The 14,175-nt window shown below is 38.2% G+C and overlaps 1 protein-coding gene across 3 annotated transcripts in view; it reads left to right on the plus strand.

The window, feature by feature from the left end:
* LOC139982879 (phosphatidylinositol 3-kinase regulatory subunit alpha-like) overlaps positions 1-14,175 on the plus strand; it is a 37,383-nt gene that overhangs the window by 16,021 nt on the left and 7,187 nt on the right. For all 3 annotated transcript variants that reach the window (XM_071996047.1, XM_071996034.1, XM_071996044.1), the window contains exons 7-18: positions 380-499; positions 1,659-1,751; positions 2,341-2,439; positions 3,068-3,277; positions 4,122-4,320; positions 5,252-5,349; positions 5,707-5,809; positions 6,535-6,636; positions 6,996-7,176; positions 8,044-8,163; positions 9,679-9,797; positions 10,313-10,489. In XM_071996047.1, the coding sequence (XP_071852148.1) occupies positions 380-499; positions 1,659-1,751; positions 2,341-2,439; positions 3,068-3,277; positions 4,122-4,320; positions 5,252-5,349; positions 5,707-5,809; positions 6,535-6,636; positions 6,996-7,176; positions 8,044-8,163; positions 9,679-9,797; positions 10,313-10,489 (1,621 nt within the window). The remainder of the gene's footprint in view (positions 1-379; positions 500-1,658; positions 1,752-2,340; positions 2,440-3,067; positions 3,278-4,121; positions 4,321-5,251; positions 5,350-5,706; positions 5,810-6,534; positions 6,637-6,995; positions 7,177-8,043; positions 8,164-9,678; positions 9,798-10,312; positions 10,490-14,175) is intronic.

Genomic DNA, 14,175 nt, shown 5'->3' on the forward strand with positions numbered 1-14,175 from the left:
TTATCTATACCAGGGATTAGTTGTATGGATCAATGCATCCAACCATTTCAGACCAGTTTTGACAGCATTAATTTATATTATGTACATGAGTATAGAGAATCCTATGATTATTTTTTTGATTTGAACTTTTCTGAGAACATTTTACAAAGATTCTTGGAATTGAGATTACTGATTTCTTGCCTCCAACTCACAAAGTCCTTAAGTTTTAAATAAAACAAACCCTAAAATTGTTAAATTGTTCATGAATAAACTTGCAGTTATTTAAATTGATGACAGACAGAATGGTGAATCTAATATCAAAACAACAGAAGTAGTGAAGACTTCCTCCACAAATGAAGATATTCAGTGAAATGATCGAGTCTCTCCTGTTTGTTTGCAGCCTTTCAACACACAGCTAAACACCATAACTTGATGGAATACACATTCTCTAAGCTTACGTGGTGTGCGAAATGCCGAAGGTTTATGTATGGATTGGTGCAGCAGGGCCTCTACTGTAAAGGTAAAAACTTCCGAGTGTTTGAGCCTTCCTAGCGATGTGGAAAGGATGAAGCAACAGGGTTTTTTAGTTTCCATTTTACTGATGGAGATGTAACTTTCAATTATATGATGAGGATTATTCGGCAAATAATTATAATTTTCAGTAATGTGACCATATGGCAATGAATGTTCAGAATCTCATGATATGACAAGGAAAATTCACTTATATGACATTGAATATTCAGTTCATATGTACATGATGTTCTGTAATATGTAATCTAGTCAGTGTAGAATCGGAATTGTTGAAAATTCATTCATACAATCATGTAATATTGATATGAAGAGACACTATAGAACCTTTATGTATGGTTTTGTCAAATTCTCTTTAGAAAGTCATTTAACAATTAATAATCTCAAAATAGTGCTGATGTATATCATGTTGTCCTTTACATTTTATTACAGTATTATTTAAATAACATATCCCAAGAAACCAAATTTTAGGCAGTACTAAAGTGTAACAATCCTAGTTCACTTTCCACTCTGTAATCATTGAATTTATTCCATAAACATGAATTGAAGCATGTTTTTCAGACCAAAACCTTTTCTCAGCTGGTGTTACACCCAGTTGCTAGACAGCAATCTATAGGTAGCTTACATTGTTGGTTTTATATGCAACCAAGGTAGGCTGACATATTTCTTGTGAGGAGTAATTATTAACCTTTTTTTTCATGATGCCTTTGTCTTGATTAACTTTGGTAGTTCCATCTTTGGTCATGCTTGCACAAGAGAACACTAAATGATCCAAGAAAAGTTGTATCAATACCCATCCATGATTCTATCACCATGAAATGATTACAGACCATGAAATGATTACAGACCATGAAATGATTACAGACCATGAAATGATTACAGACCATGAAATGATTACAGACCATGAAATGATTACAGACCATGAAATGATTACAGACCATGAAATGATTACAGACCATGAAATGATTACAGACCATGAAATGATTACAGACCATGAAATGATTACAGACCATGAAATGATTACAGACCATGAAATGATTACAGACCATGAAATGTTTACAGACCATGAAATGATAACAGACAGAGAACAAATGATCAACATCTTTTTATAACCTTGCTATAAAGCCTTCCCTGTATCATCTTCCTTACAGTGTGCAATTGTGCATTCCATCGTACTTGTGCTGCCACTGGACTACCGAAATGCAATGCAAAAGCCATAAACGACAGTGGCATGAGAGAAAAAGGTAAGAACTAGAGTAGTTAGATGTATTAAGACTGCATCATATAGTAGCTAGTATCGATATAATTTACCTGATTTGTCACAGTGGAATAGAAATATCTGCAAAGAATATCTATGTCTCATTCCAATCCTTCCGTTCAACTCATTTATTCGCTTTTCATTTGTAGGTTTCACAGATTAACTTATTTAATCCTTCTTGCAACAAAACTAGCCAAAATTGTTGTCCTACCCTATACCTCACCCCTGACCTCCCTTTGGTAATATCTACCAAACCTTTTACTGCATAAGGGGACATGTTTACAGAGTTCTTTGCTCCTTGCTATCAAAGGAATGGATCTTTTTTCAGTAGAAGCTAAACTCGCTTTTGTGGTGAATAATCCAAAGGGTCTTTGGAGATTTGAATATGTATCACAATTTCATTTATATTGTTTCTTCTCCACATAAGATTCATTAGTTAATGAATTTTTAAATTTTTTTTGTGCTTTATATTTTTATTCTGTTTGGTTTTATGTTGTACATGTTAGACATTAGTTAAGTATTTGTGTACTAAATGCATCATCCATTTATTAATTTATTTTTTCTGGTTTATTCAGCTGGAGTATTCTGTCAACCACTTGAAGAACAATTTCAAGTAGAAACAGAGAATGCCCCAGTGGTGATCGTAAAGTGTGTGGAAGCCATTGAAAGTAGAGGTATTTATTTGACATTTTGAGTGTTTCTGATCTTGGACCAAATATTAAACCTTTAAAAAGTGCTCACCTTTTAGAAAGAAGTCCAGACTCTGAGGAACAAAGTAATATAAATATGTTGGCTTGAAAAAGGTAAAACATAAAGTGTTATCCTTGTGTACTCCTTTATCACACAAAACAGTTCACCATGACAACCATTAATTCGTGACCCAGGCTCAAGGCATTTTGAACTTCATCAGTGAATTGCCCCCCTCGCATGCTAATAATTGTCATCTTAACTTCAACAAGTTTTTTAGGTCCCACTGTCAAACTATTTCCCTAATCCTTAATCCCTCCCCCTCCTCCAATCCATTGTGGGCTGGAGATATCAGTAAGGAATCTGCACTACAGCCAATATATTGCACACAAAAAAAGTTTGAAAAGTGTCAACTAATCTTCAAGAAGCATTTATAAGTCCCATTGTCAATATACCCCTACACATCATCCCACCCCCCCACACTAACACACAGTTTTGTGGCATTTAATTGTCCACATTAACCCTTCGTCAATTGATCTAGAGATGAGTTTGATAGTCAGAATGCCATCCAGGTAAGGATCTTTCTTGTAAGATAATATCTGATTTCACCTTCAGATACTCCTGTTAGAGGGCTCTATCGTACATCGGCGTCCACGATACCGGTAAATGAAATTAAAGAACAGTTCAACGAGAATCCCGACAAGGTGGACCTCTCAAAGTGTTCAGATGTCCACATTATCACAGGTGTCCTCAAGAGGTACCTGAGGGAGCTACCAAACCCAGTCATTTCTCTGGAGATGTATGACGAATTTCTTGCAGCTATAAGTAAGTTCATCTGACCTTCTGAATACTCATGAATTGACCTCTTCACCATCAGCGAGTCAGTTGGGAAAATCCTCCAATGCTAACACCACTCTACGCTCTCCTCTGAGATCATGATTTAAAGCACTCGTACTGACAGTATGAACAGTTCCTCACCTGTACCTAATATTAGCATGATATTCATACTTCTCAAACTGCTGTACAGGTTTTTCTTCTGTGAAGCATGAGAACTATTTCTCCACAAAATGATTGGGTGTTATTTTTCTCTAAGTGTGTTTGAGGAAGCCTAAACTTCCCCTGGGTTGTCTGTTAGTCACAGCTATGTTATTTATCATGTGTGGTCAGTTGTGGGTCATGTGTGGGTCAGTTATCATGTGTGGGCCAGTTATGCAAAATAGTGTCTGGAGTATTCCTAGGAGTGTTTTCTTCTCATCCTTCAAAATGTTGGCACCTTGGCCTATTGTTCTTTTTTCTTCACATATAAACCTAGATGAGTTCGGTCATTATTAAATTTAAATGTTCACTTGAATTATGGTTACTGCTTTCACAATCAATACTAGATAGTCTGAATGTTCTTTCCCCATTTCTGAATCATTCCCACACAAAGCCAGATATAGTTTAGAATCTCTGTCTCTCTGTAAATAATAATAATAATAAAAATAATAATAATAAATAAGTCCTTAATATAGCGCCAAATACGAAAGGCCTCTAGGCTCTTTACAAAACCTAAAAAATATTAAGAAAATTAAAGACAGAGAAATCAAAAAAGAAATTTATGCAGCAAAGAACAAGAAAACTATCATCACCCCTACTTACACCCCTCCCCTTTCCATAATTTTTTCTCCAGGTGTCTCAAGAGAAGGGGACCGAGAAGCCCGGCTACTTGACTGCGTACAGAGGCTTCAGCATGCCCATCGGTCAACACTCTCTTACCTGATGGCTCATTTTGCTAGAATCTGTCAGAAGACAGACAATCAGATTCAGCCCAGACATCTCTGCTTTGTTTTCTGTCATATTCTTCTTAGACCGCCAAGAAATAAAATTTTGTGAGTAACGTTATACTGTATTAGTGTATTAGTAATGGTTATTGCATGGAACAATGCATTAAGCATTTACTAAATACAGGAGTGATGTGGTGGAGGGGGGGTTGGGGAGGATGGGGGGGAGAGGGTACATGGAATTTTCAGAGGTTAGGTGTTAGGAGTTAGGATAAGGATACTTGCTTCATCATTTATCTTGTCACCTGACAATATCTTTTTGAATCTGTTTGGATAAGTGGTCATGAGAAATTGCCTCTACATTTTGTAATTGCAAACTAAATAATTGATACAACTTCCAGACAAGTTGCAATAATTTGGGAGTTTTTAACTCTTCCAAAATTACTTGCAAGACCTTAAAAGAGAATCTAATTTAGGCCGTCAAATTTCTCATTATGGAAAGTTTTGCTGTAAAATAAAGATAGTAAACCCACTGCTGCATTTATATAAAAATTTAAAATATTGAGATCATCTGGACGGACAAATATACTGTGTTGTGAAATTTGCCTTGCAGTTAAACGGCAGCCCCATGTGCTGGCCACTGTGCCTTAGTTACATCAATTTGGTTAGACCAAATCCTCCAGTTATCAGCACAACTACCTAATAGAGAAATTTGTGTGTTCAATGCATTTCGATGTAATGGCTTGTCTGTTTCATATGGAAACCGTCGATGTTTGCCGGTGTTAATATTCCGTGGGACAATTTTGGTGAACTGTATGGCACAGATCATACTTTCAGGTATCTTTCAATGGCAGTTAAGTTACAGCCCTCCTCTTACCAGACTTTTGAGAGACCATGTTATTTTGTTACTTTGTCACTTGAATGTACTTCTGAACTAGCTTGTAAGAAATATACAACATAATGATTGCAGTGTCTCGTGGGAGTTGTTGTCGTTAGCAACCAAAGTGACACCAAACCTTTTCCCGTTCCTCTCTGACAGACATGTCATTCACAATACAGACGCTCATCGGAAAATCGTACTAACTTTAATCGAGAAGGGAGACTGGGGTGTGATTCAGCCCACACCGATACCTCCTGGTAAGAATAACTCGGTGGTCATCACCTCAACCTTTCAGGTCTCTCTTCACGAGAGCAGCTGGTTTGGTTTGTCTCGCCATCATGTACCCTCGAACAGAAATCAGTTCATGATGTACAGATTACAAATGGATTGATTTATTGATTGATTTATTCATTTAAAGGAAGGTTTCCAGATATATCAATATTGTCAGCTTTCTTTGATCTGCTGATGTACCAGTTTACTCATACTTTCTAAAATTTTGATGGATTCATTTAATTAGACTAAAGAGTTTGTAGATATCAGAGATCCGCCATGATCTCCTGATGCACCAGTTTTATTCATAATATGGAATTGATTTATTTATTGCTTTTCTGCAGAAATTCCTGACAGAAATGCAGCGTACGCTCCGATCACTGGTGCGACCAACGGCGGGCCTAAAACCTTAGAGGAGGCAGAGTGGTACTGGGGGAGTATATCAAGGTAAGTTGTTAACCTCAAGTCCTAAGAGTGGGCACCTTAGAAGGGCCATTCTCGGTCACGTGTGTGACGGAAAAATGGGGAGATTTGCACTTTACCACTAAGTAACTACTTTTAGGTAAAGAAAGTTGGGTTGATTGTAGTACTTAAGTACGCACTAGGGGACTCTTTTACAAAACCATATATCTTAGCCAAAATCAGAACATTCATGTGCTGGCAGAGGTCATAGAGGAGGCAGAGTGGTATTGGGGGAGTATATCAAGGTAAGTTATTCAAGTCCTTAGAAGGGGCACCTTAGAAGAGGCATCCTAGAATAGGGGGGCCTCAAACCTTAGAGGAGTCAGAGTGGTATAGAAGAGGCAGCAGGGAGTGGGGGGGGGGCAGGGAACGAGTTGAAGGAGACACACTAATCTCTTGTGGACATAGATGATAATTTTAGATGATAATCTCTAACAGCATTTTGTAATTAATTCATCATCTTCTGATTCTCATTTATCTCCCTTCCCTCCATCTTTTTTCACTTGCACTTCGTAGCCACCAATATTTCACCTTCCTTGAATTTTGGGGGCTGGAAAGTTCTCGTAGAGCTGTACAGACGTGACATTTAGGTACACTCACGATGTGTTTCTATCTCTCTTTTCTCGCTTTCCATCCCGTACATTCTTTCCTTCGATTCATTTTGCTTAGTCGCAAACAATGAGAAATGTTACGTTTTCTCCACGTTTTAGGGAAGAAGTTAACGAGAAGCTCCGAGATATGCCCGATGGAACATTTCTGGTCAGAGATGCTGCTAACAAGTTCCAGTCTGGAGACTACACACTCACACTAAGGTAAATATCAGGTGGGATAGAGGGGGTGGGGGGATAAAGGGGGTGGGGGTGGGATAGAAGGGAGTGGGATGGGAGGGGGGATGTTCACACCCTCCCTAATTAAAGTCCCACGCCACAAAAAGAGGTTGTTATTAACCTTAAATTTTTCAATAACAGTGCTTGTTACAACAAAGCTAATTTTGTTTCTAAGAGATTCCCATTTATAAATTAAAAAAATCTATCTAGCAAAGTCAATGGATATATTCCTTGGAAAGCCAGAATTTGCAAATACTTAAGATGAATTTTAAGTATTGTACAAGTTAGTTTTTCATCTTTGAGTATTTTTTTTCAAATCTTTTTCGGTGTGTTCTGTTTTATAGGAAAGGAGGGATCAACAAACTGATCAAGATTTACCATAAAATGGGGCATTATGGCTTCACAGAACCTTTGAAGTTTCATTCAGTGGTAGAATTGATACATCACTACAAGCATGCCTCCCTCAAACAGTACAACGAGAAGCTGGATGTCCGATTGCTGCATCCTGTCTCAAGGAAGGACCAGGTTAGTGGTTCATCATCCCTTCAAATATCCACAGCTTTACTGTAAAAGCATTATGGATAAATGATATACCCCATAATAATGATAGGGTTTCAATAGAATATTATCTACAGCAGCTGGAGGTAAGATTACCACATCTAATCTCAAGGAAGGACCAGGTTAGTGGTTAATCCTCCCCTAAGATATCCACAGCGTTACCGTTAGAGGGGGGCATTATGGATATATGATATACCCCATAATAAAGATAGGGTTTCTAGAGAATATTGTCTACAGAAGCTGGAGGTGAGATTACTGCATCCTGTCTCAAGGAAGGACCAGGTTAGTGGTTCATCATCCCTTCAAATATCCACAGCTTTACTGTAAAAGCATTATGGATGATATACCCCATAATAAAGATAGGGTTTCTAGAGAATATTGTCTACAGAAACTGGAGGTAAAATTACCGCATCTAATCTCAAGGAAGGACCAGGTTAGTGGTTAATCCTCCCCTAAAATATCCACAGATTTACCGTTAAAGGGGGGCATTATGGATATATGATATACCCCATAATAAAGATAGGGTTTCTAGAGAATATTGTCTACAGAAGCTGGAGGTAAGATTACTGCATCTAATCTCAAGGAAAGACCAGGTTAGTGGTTCATCATCACAGATTTACCTTAAAAGGGGGCATTATGGCTATATGATATACAGGCATAAAGTGGTTGTTATATCATATTATAATTATCATTGTTGTTTTTATTATTATGATTATTATATGATATACCACGTAATAATGAAAGGGGTTTGTAGAGAATATCGCAGTTACTGTGACTGAAACGAACGAGACATACTTCTGTCCGTGATTCTAACATTTTCTTTCATTTTTACAGATGGATGTACCCGATGATATAGAAAGCCTGATAAAAACATTGCAAGACAAAAATAGCAAATATCTGGAGAAAAACGCAGATTATGACAAACTCTACGAAGACCACAATAAATCACTGCAGGTGAGAGACCGTTTTGTTAATTAATTACTGAAGTCACCGGCAATTTGATGAGAACCAAATTTGTTTCAACAATTATTTAAACAGTGGCAATACTGACAGGAAAACTGTAAACAAATTTTACAGTGACAATTAAGAAACATTTATTAGAGTATTATTGAAGAAACTTATTGACTGGAAACAAAACTTGAACCAGTCATCTCAGGATATACAAGATCTTGTACCTTTTCCAACTGAGCTTAACTAGCTGTTACCTTGGTGGTGGGAGTTCCCTTGTAGCTGCTTGTTTGCTAGAAGGTGGCAGGCAGAATATAGTGCTTCCTTCTAAAATTAATGTCCAGCATAGGTTAGCAAATGGACACTTTAACCTTTCTCTTGGCATGTGTGGTACATTGCCTTAAATAAAATAAGGGATTGGTTTTTCATCTCTATGTACCATGAATGTTCTCTGTATGTCAAAGTACATTAATGAGTTCATATGAACGTAGAGCAAAATTTGCAGGGTATTGTTGTAAACTGTAGTTCTCTCAATTTGAAGTATATTCCTCAGATAACATTTTGTTTGTATTTTCTATCACAATTAATTGCTCCATTGACTACTTACACACTGATTTTTAAACACTTTCCAACTTTGCCCCAGAGCGTATACAAATGTTTTTGAACTGTCATATCATAGTTACCCAGTAAGACTTTAGCCAGAAATGAGATATAGGGAAATTAATCCAGTTTGTGTAATGGGTAAACATTTGCTGACTGGGAGGGGGGAGAGAGGTGGAGACAAGGCTCATAGTTTCAGTGATTTATATGACAGACGGTAGCATCATTTGAACTTTTCCGGGGGGGGGTGGGGACCAGGCTCTTATTTCTGTGATTCATATGCCAGACGGAAGCATTATTTGAAGCTCTTGTGGGGGGGGAGGCTATTTCATGCTCTTTAACATCAAAGGATTAAAAAAGTGATATGGATGATAAATAAACTGCATACGTGCAAAGAAAGTCACCTCTCAAAGTCTGTTGAGGCGGTCCTCAATCAGGGTAAGCCTCTGATGTGGATATACATTACTCGGTACTTACAAGAAGTACCCCGGTTAGACAACATGTTTTTTGATAAGGAAGAGCTAATCTATGCCACATAGCTTGGTGGAAAATGCCATCACAATATCTTGTTCCAAAATTAAGATATTTAATCTTTGTCTTGAAGGTGTAATTAATCTTTATGTATTTTTCCTAATATTTTTGGTTTATTTGACCTTTGACATGTGCAACAATTTGAGTTTCTTTGTTTTAGCGGTAGATATCCTCTTAAGTCAAGGCTTCATGAATATGCACTTTGTTTATCAAAGGTAATGATTTGTAGTACGTGATAAAGACATTTTCGATTACCTTGCTACGGTATGTTGCCAGAAACATTCATAAAAAAAAACATACCAAATGTTAAAGTTTATCGCTGGGATCACACATGTTATTAGGATGCGGTTACCACATATTACAAAATTGTTTTTTCTATTCCAATCATAGGAAATCAAAGTTAAGAGGCAGGCCCTGGTAGCTTTTGCAGAGACGGTCAAAGTTTTTGAAGAGCAAATTGAACTCCATATGAGGCATCATAACAATTGTCCAACACAAGAATCACAGCCGTAAGTGAAAAACTTCTGTCATGTTTGAATGTAGCTGTATGCACCGTACAGAGTAGGAAGGTAGTCTACGTTACCCCCCTCCTTCCCTTCTCTCTCTCCCTCTTCTCCCACCTACCCACCTCCCCACCCTTCCCAAAGGTGCATTTAGCTTGCTAATGCCCACAGAAGCTAGTTAACAGTAGTAGCTACTGACTAATCCTCAAAGTAAAAGCTAATCAACCCATTGGTCATTTTTACCTGAAATGACGCAGGTGTCTCAATAGGACCTAACACAGAAAGGCCGAGAAAAAGATCTGGTTCCATTTGGGGGATGTCAGGGCTTATAAGTGGTGTCAGTGGGTTGAGAGTTTGTCCATGTGTGGTGGGAGGTGAAATTTTGTCCTTTCCTTTTGTTGTCCAAATTCAAATTTTCCAAGGCTAAGAATAAAAGAGGGCTGTTAATGAGTGGCTTTGCAATACTTCTTTACTCCCTGGTTTATACCGCCTTTGCAACAACCCCTTCATCTTCATCGTAGACTACTACAAAACTTCCAACTGTTGAAGAATCGTCTGTTAGAGATCCAGGAGAGTCAACTAAGCCTAGAGGAAGAAATTCAGGAAGAAGTTGGCAGGAATCGAGAAAGGGACAGAGCAATGAACAGCATCAAACCACAGATAATGGAACTGAAGAAGGGTCGAGATGAAGTCATTCAGTAAGTGTGGTTATCCATTCCCTGCCTCTTACTGGGGTACCATCTAATTGATAAACGTGACGCCATGACATGACTCTTGTGGGGGACATCAGATAAAATTGAATCCACTAGACAGACAGATATTGATGGCATCAAAGAAGGACAAATGCAGTAGGGAAAATGGGGTTTGGAGAAATGTGGATAAGGTGACTCTTATTGAGTAAACAACCGCATTGGTGACTCTTATTGGGTACACTACTGGATTAGGTGACTCTTAATGAGTACACTACTGGATTAGGTGACTCTTAATGAGTACACTACTGGATTAGGTGAATCTTAATGAGTACACTACTGGATTAGATGACTCTTATATTGAGTACACTACTGGATTAGGTGACTCTTATTGAGTACACTACTGGATTAGGTGACTCTTATTGAGTACACTACTGGATTAGGTGACTCATATTGAGTACACTACTGGATTAGGTGACTCTTAATGAGTACACTACTGGATTAGATGACTCTTATATTGAGTACACTACTGGATTAGGTGACTCTTATTGAGTACACTACTGGATTAGGTGACTCTTATTGAGTACACTACTGGATTAGGTGACTCTTATTGAGTACACTACTGGATTAGGTGACTCTTATTGAGTACACTACTGGATTAGCTGACTCTTATTGAGTACACTACTGGATTAGGTGACTCTTATTGGGTACACTACTGGATTAGGTGACTCTTATTGAGTACACTACTGGATTAGGTGATTCTTATTGAGTACACTACTGGATAAGGTGACTCTTATTGAGTACATTACTGGATTAGGTGACTCTTATTGAGTACACTACTGAACTAGGTGACTCTTATTGAGTACACTACTGGATTATGTGACTCTTATTGAGTACACTACTGGATTAGGTGACTCTTATTGAGTACACTACTGGATTATGTGACTCTTATTGAGTACACTACTGGATTAGATGACTCTTATTGGGTACACTACTGGATTAGGTGACTCTTATTGGGTACACTACTGGATTAGTTGACTCTTATTGAGTACACTACTGGATTAGGTGACTCTTATTGAGTACATTACGGGATTAGGTGACTCTTATTGAGTACACTACTGGATTAGGTGACTCTTATTGAGTACACTACTGGATTAGGTGACTCTTATTGAGTACACTACTGGATTAGGTGACTCTTATTGAGTACACTACTGGATTAGGTGACTCTTATTGAGTACACTACTGGATAAGGTGACTCTTATATTGAGTACACTACTGGATTAGGTGACTATTATTGAGTACATTACTGGATTAGGTGACTCTTATTGAGTACACTACTGGATTAGGTGACTCTTATTGAGTACACTACTGGATTAGGTGACTCTTATTGAGTACACTACTGGATTAGATGACTCTTATTGGGTACACTACTGGATTAGGTGACTCTTATTGGGTACACTACTGGATTAGTTGACTCTTATTGAGTACACTACTGGATTAGGTGACTCTTATTGAGTACATTACGGGATTAGGTGACTCTTATTGAGTACACTACTGGATTAGGTGACTCTTATTGAGTACACTACTGGATTAGGTGACTCTTATTGAGTACACTACTGGATTAGGTGACTCTTATTGAGTACACTACTGGATTAGGTGACTCTTATTGAGTACACTACTGGATTAGGTGACTCTTATTGAGTACACTACTGGATTAGGTGACTCTTATTGAGTACACTACTGGATTAGGTGACTCTTATTGGGTAATACTGGATTACTTGACTCTTATTGAGTACATTACTGGATTAGTTGACTCTTATTGGGTACACTACTGGATTAGGTGACTCTTATTGAGTACACTACGGGATTAGGTGACTCTTATTGAGTACACTACTGGATTAGATGACTCTTATTGGGTACACTACTGGATTATGTGACTCTTATTGGGTACACTACTGGATTAGGTGACTCTTATTGGGTACACTACTGGATTAGTTGACTCTTATTGAGTACATTACTGGATTAGGTGACTCTTATTGAGTACACTACTGGATTAGGTGACTCTTATTGGGAGGGCGTTGTGGTCAAGTGGTTAAGGCAGTGGACTTGTGATCTAAGGATTACAGGTTCGAGCCCTGGCCAGATCATTGCGTTGTGTCCTTGGGCAAGGCGCTTTATCTCCATTGCCTCTCTTCACCCAGGTGTATAAATGGGGACCTGCGAGGTAACTTGTAAATATAGTTGCGTGCGCCGGTTTGTGGCTGCACCCTATGGGAAGTCCCCCGGGGGACACGTGGTTGTGGTGCACTGTGGTGCCCCAGGAGAGATTGATTGAATTGTGCACACTTTGGTGTGTGGGTGTGACAAGTTACCAATGACCAGGGGTTAAGTTGTAAAGTCGTGTGAGGAGGCATTAGCCTCATACAAGACTGTAAACCTTCAACTTCAACTTTAACTTTATTGAGTACACTACTGGATTAGGTGACTCTTATTGAGCACACTACTGGATTAGGTGACTCTTATTGAGTACATTACTGGATTAGCTGACTCTTATTGAGTACACTATTGGATTAGGTGACTCTTATTGAGTACACTACTGGATTAGGTGACTCTTATTGAGTACACTACTGGATTATGTGACTCTTATTGTGTACACTATTGGATTAGGTGACTATTATTGAGTACACTACGGGATTAGGTGACTCTGATTGAGTACACTACGGGATTAGGTGACTCTTATTGAGTACATTACTGGATTAGGTGACTCTTATTGAGTACACTACTGGATTAGGTGACTCTTATTGAGTACACTACTGGATTAGGTGATTCTTATTGAGTACACTACTGGATTAGGTGACTCTTATTGAGTACACTACGGGATTAGGTGACTCTTATTGAGCACACTACTGGATTAGGTGACTCTTATTGGGTACACTTCTGGATTAGGTGACTCTTATTGAGTACACTACTGGATTAGTTGACTCTTATTGAGTACACTACGGGATTAGGTGACTCTTATTGAGTACACTACTGGATTAGTTGACTCTTATTGAGTACACTACGGGATTAGGTGACTCTTATTGAGCACACTACTGGATTAGGTGACTCTTATTGAGTACACTACTGGATTAGGTGACTCTTATTGGGTACACTACTGGATTAGTTGACTCTTATTGAGTACATTACTGGATTAGGTGACTCTTATTGGGTACATTACTGGATTAGGTGACTCTTATTGAGTACACTACTGGATTATGTGACTCTTATTGAGTACACTACTGGATTATGTGACTCTTATTGAGTACACTACTGGATTAGGTGACTCTTATTGAGTACACTACTGGATTAGGTGACTCTTATTGAGTACACTACTGGATTAGGTGACTCTTATTGAGTAAACTACTGGATTAGGTGACTCTTATTGAGTACACTACTGGACAAGGTGACTCTTATTGAGTACACTACTGGATTAGGTGACTCTTATTAAGTACAAGTACTACTGGATTAGTTGACTCTTATTGAGTACACTACGGGATTAGGTGACTCTTATTGAGCACACTACTGGATTAGGTGACTCTTATTGAGTACACTACTGGACAAGGTGACTCTTATTGGGTACATTACTGGATTAGGTGACTCTTATTGAGTACATTACTGGATTATGTGACTCTTATTGGGCACATTACTGGATTAGG

The sequence above is a fragment of the Apostichopus japonicus genome, chromosome 2 (genome assembly GCF_037975245.1).
Source record: "Apostichopus japonicus isolate 1M-3 chromosome 2, ASM3797524v1, whole genome shotgun sequence".
NCBI lineage: Eukaryota > Metazoa > Echinodermata > Holothuroidea > Aspidochirotida > Stichopodidae > Apostichopus > Apostichopus japonicus.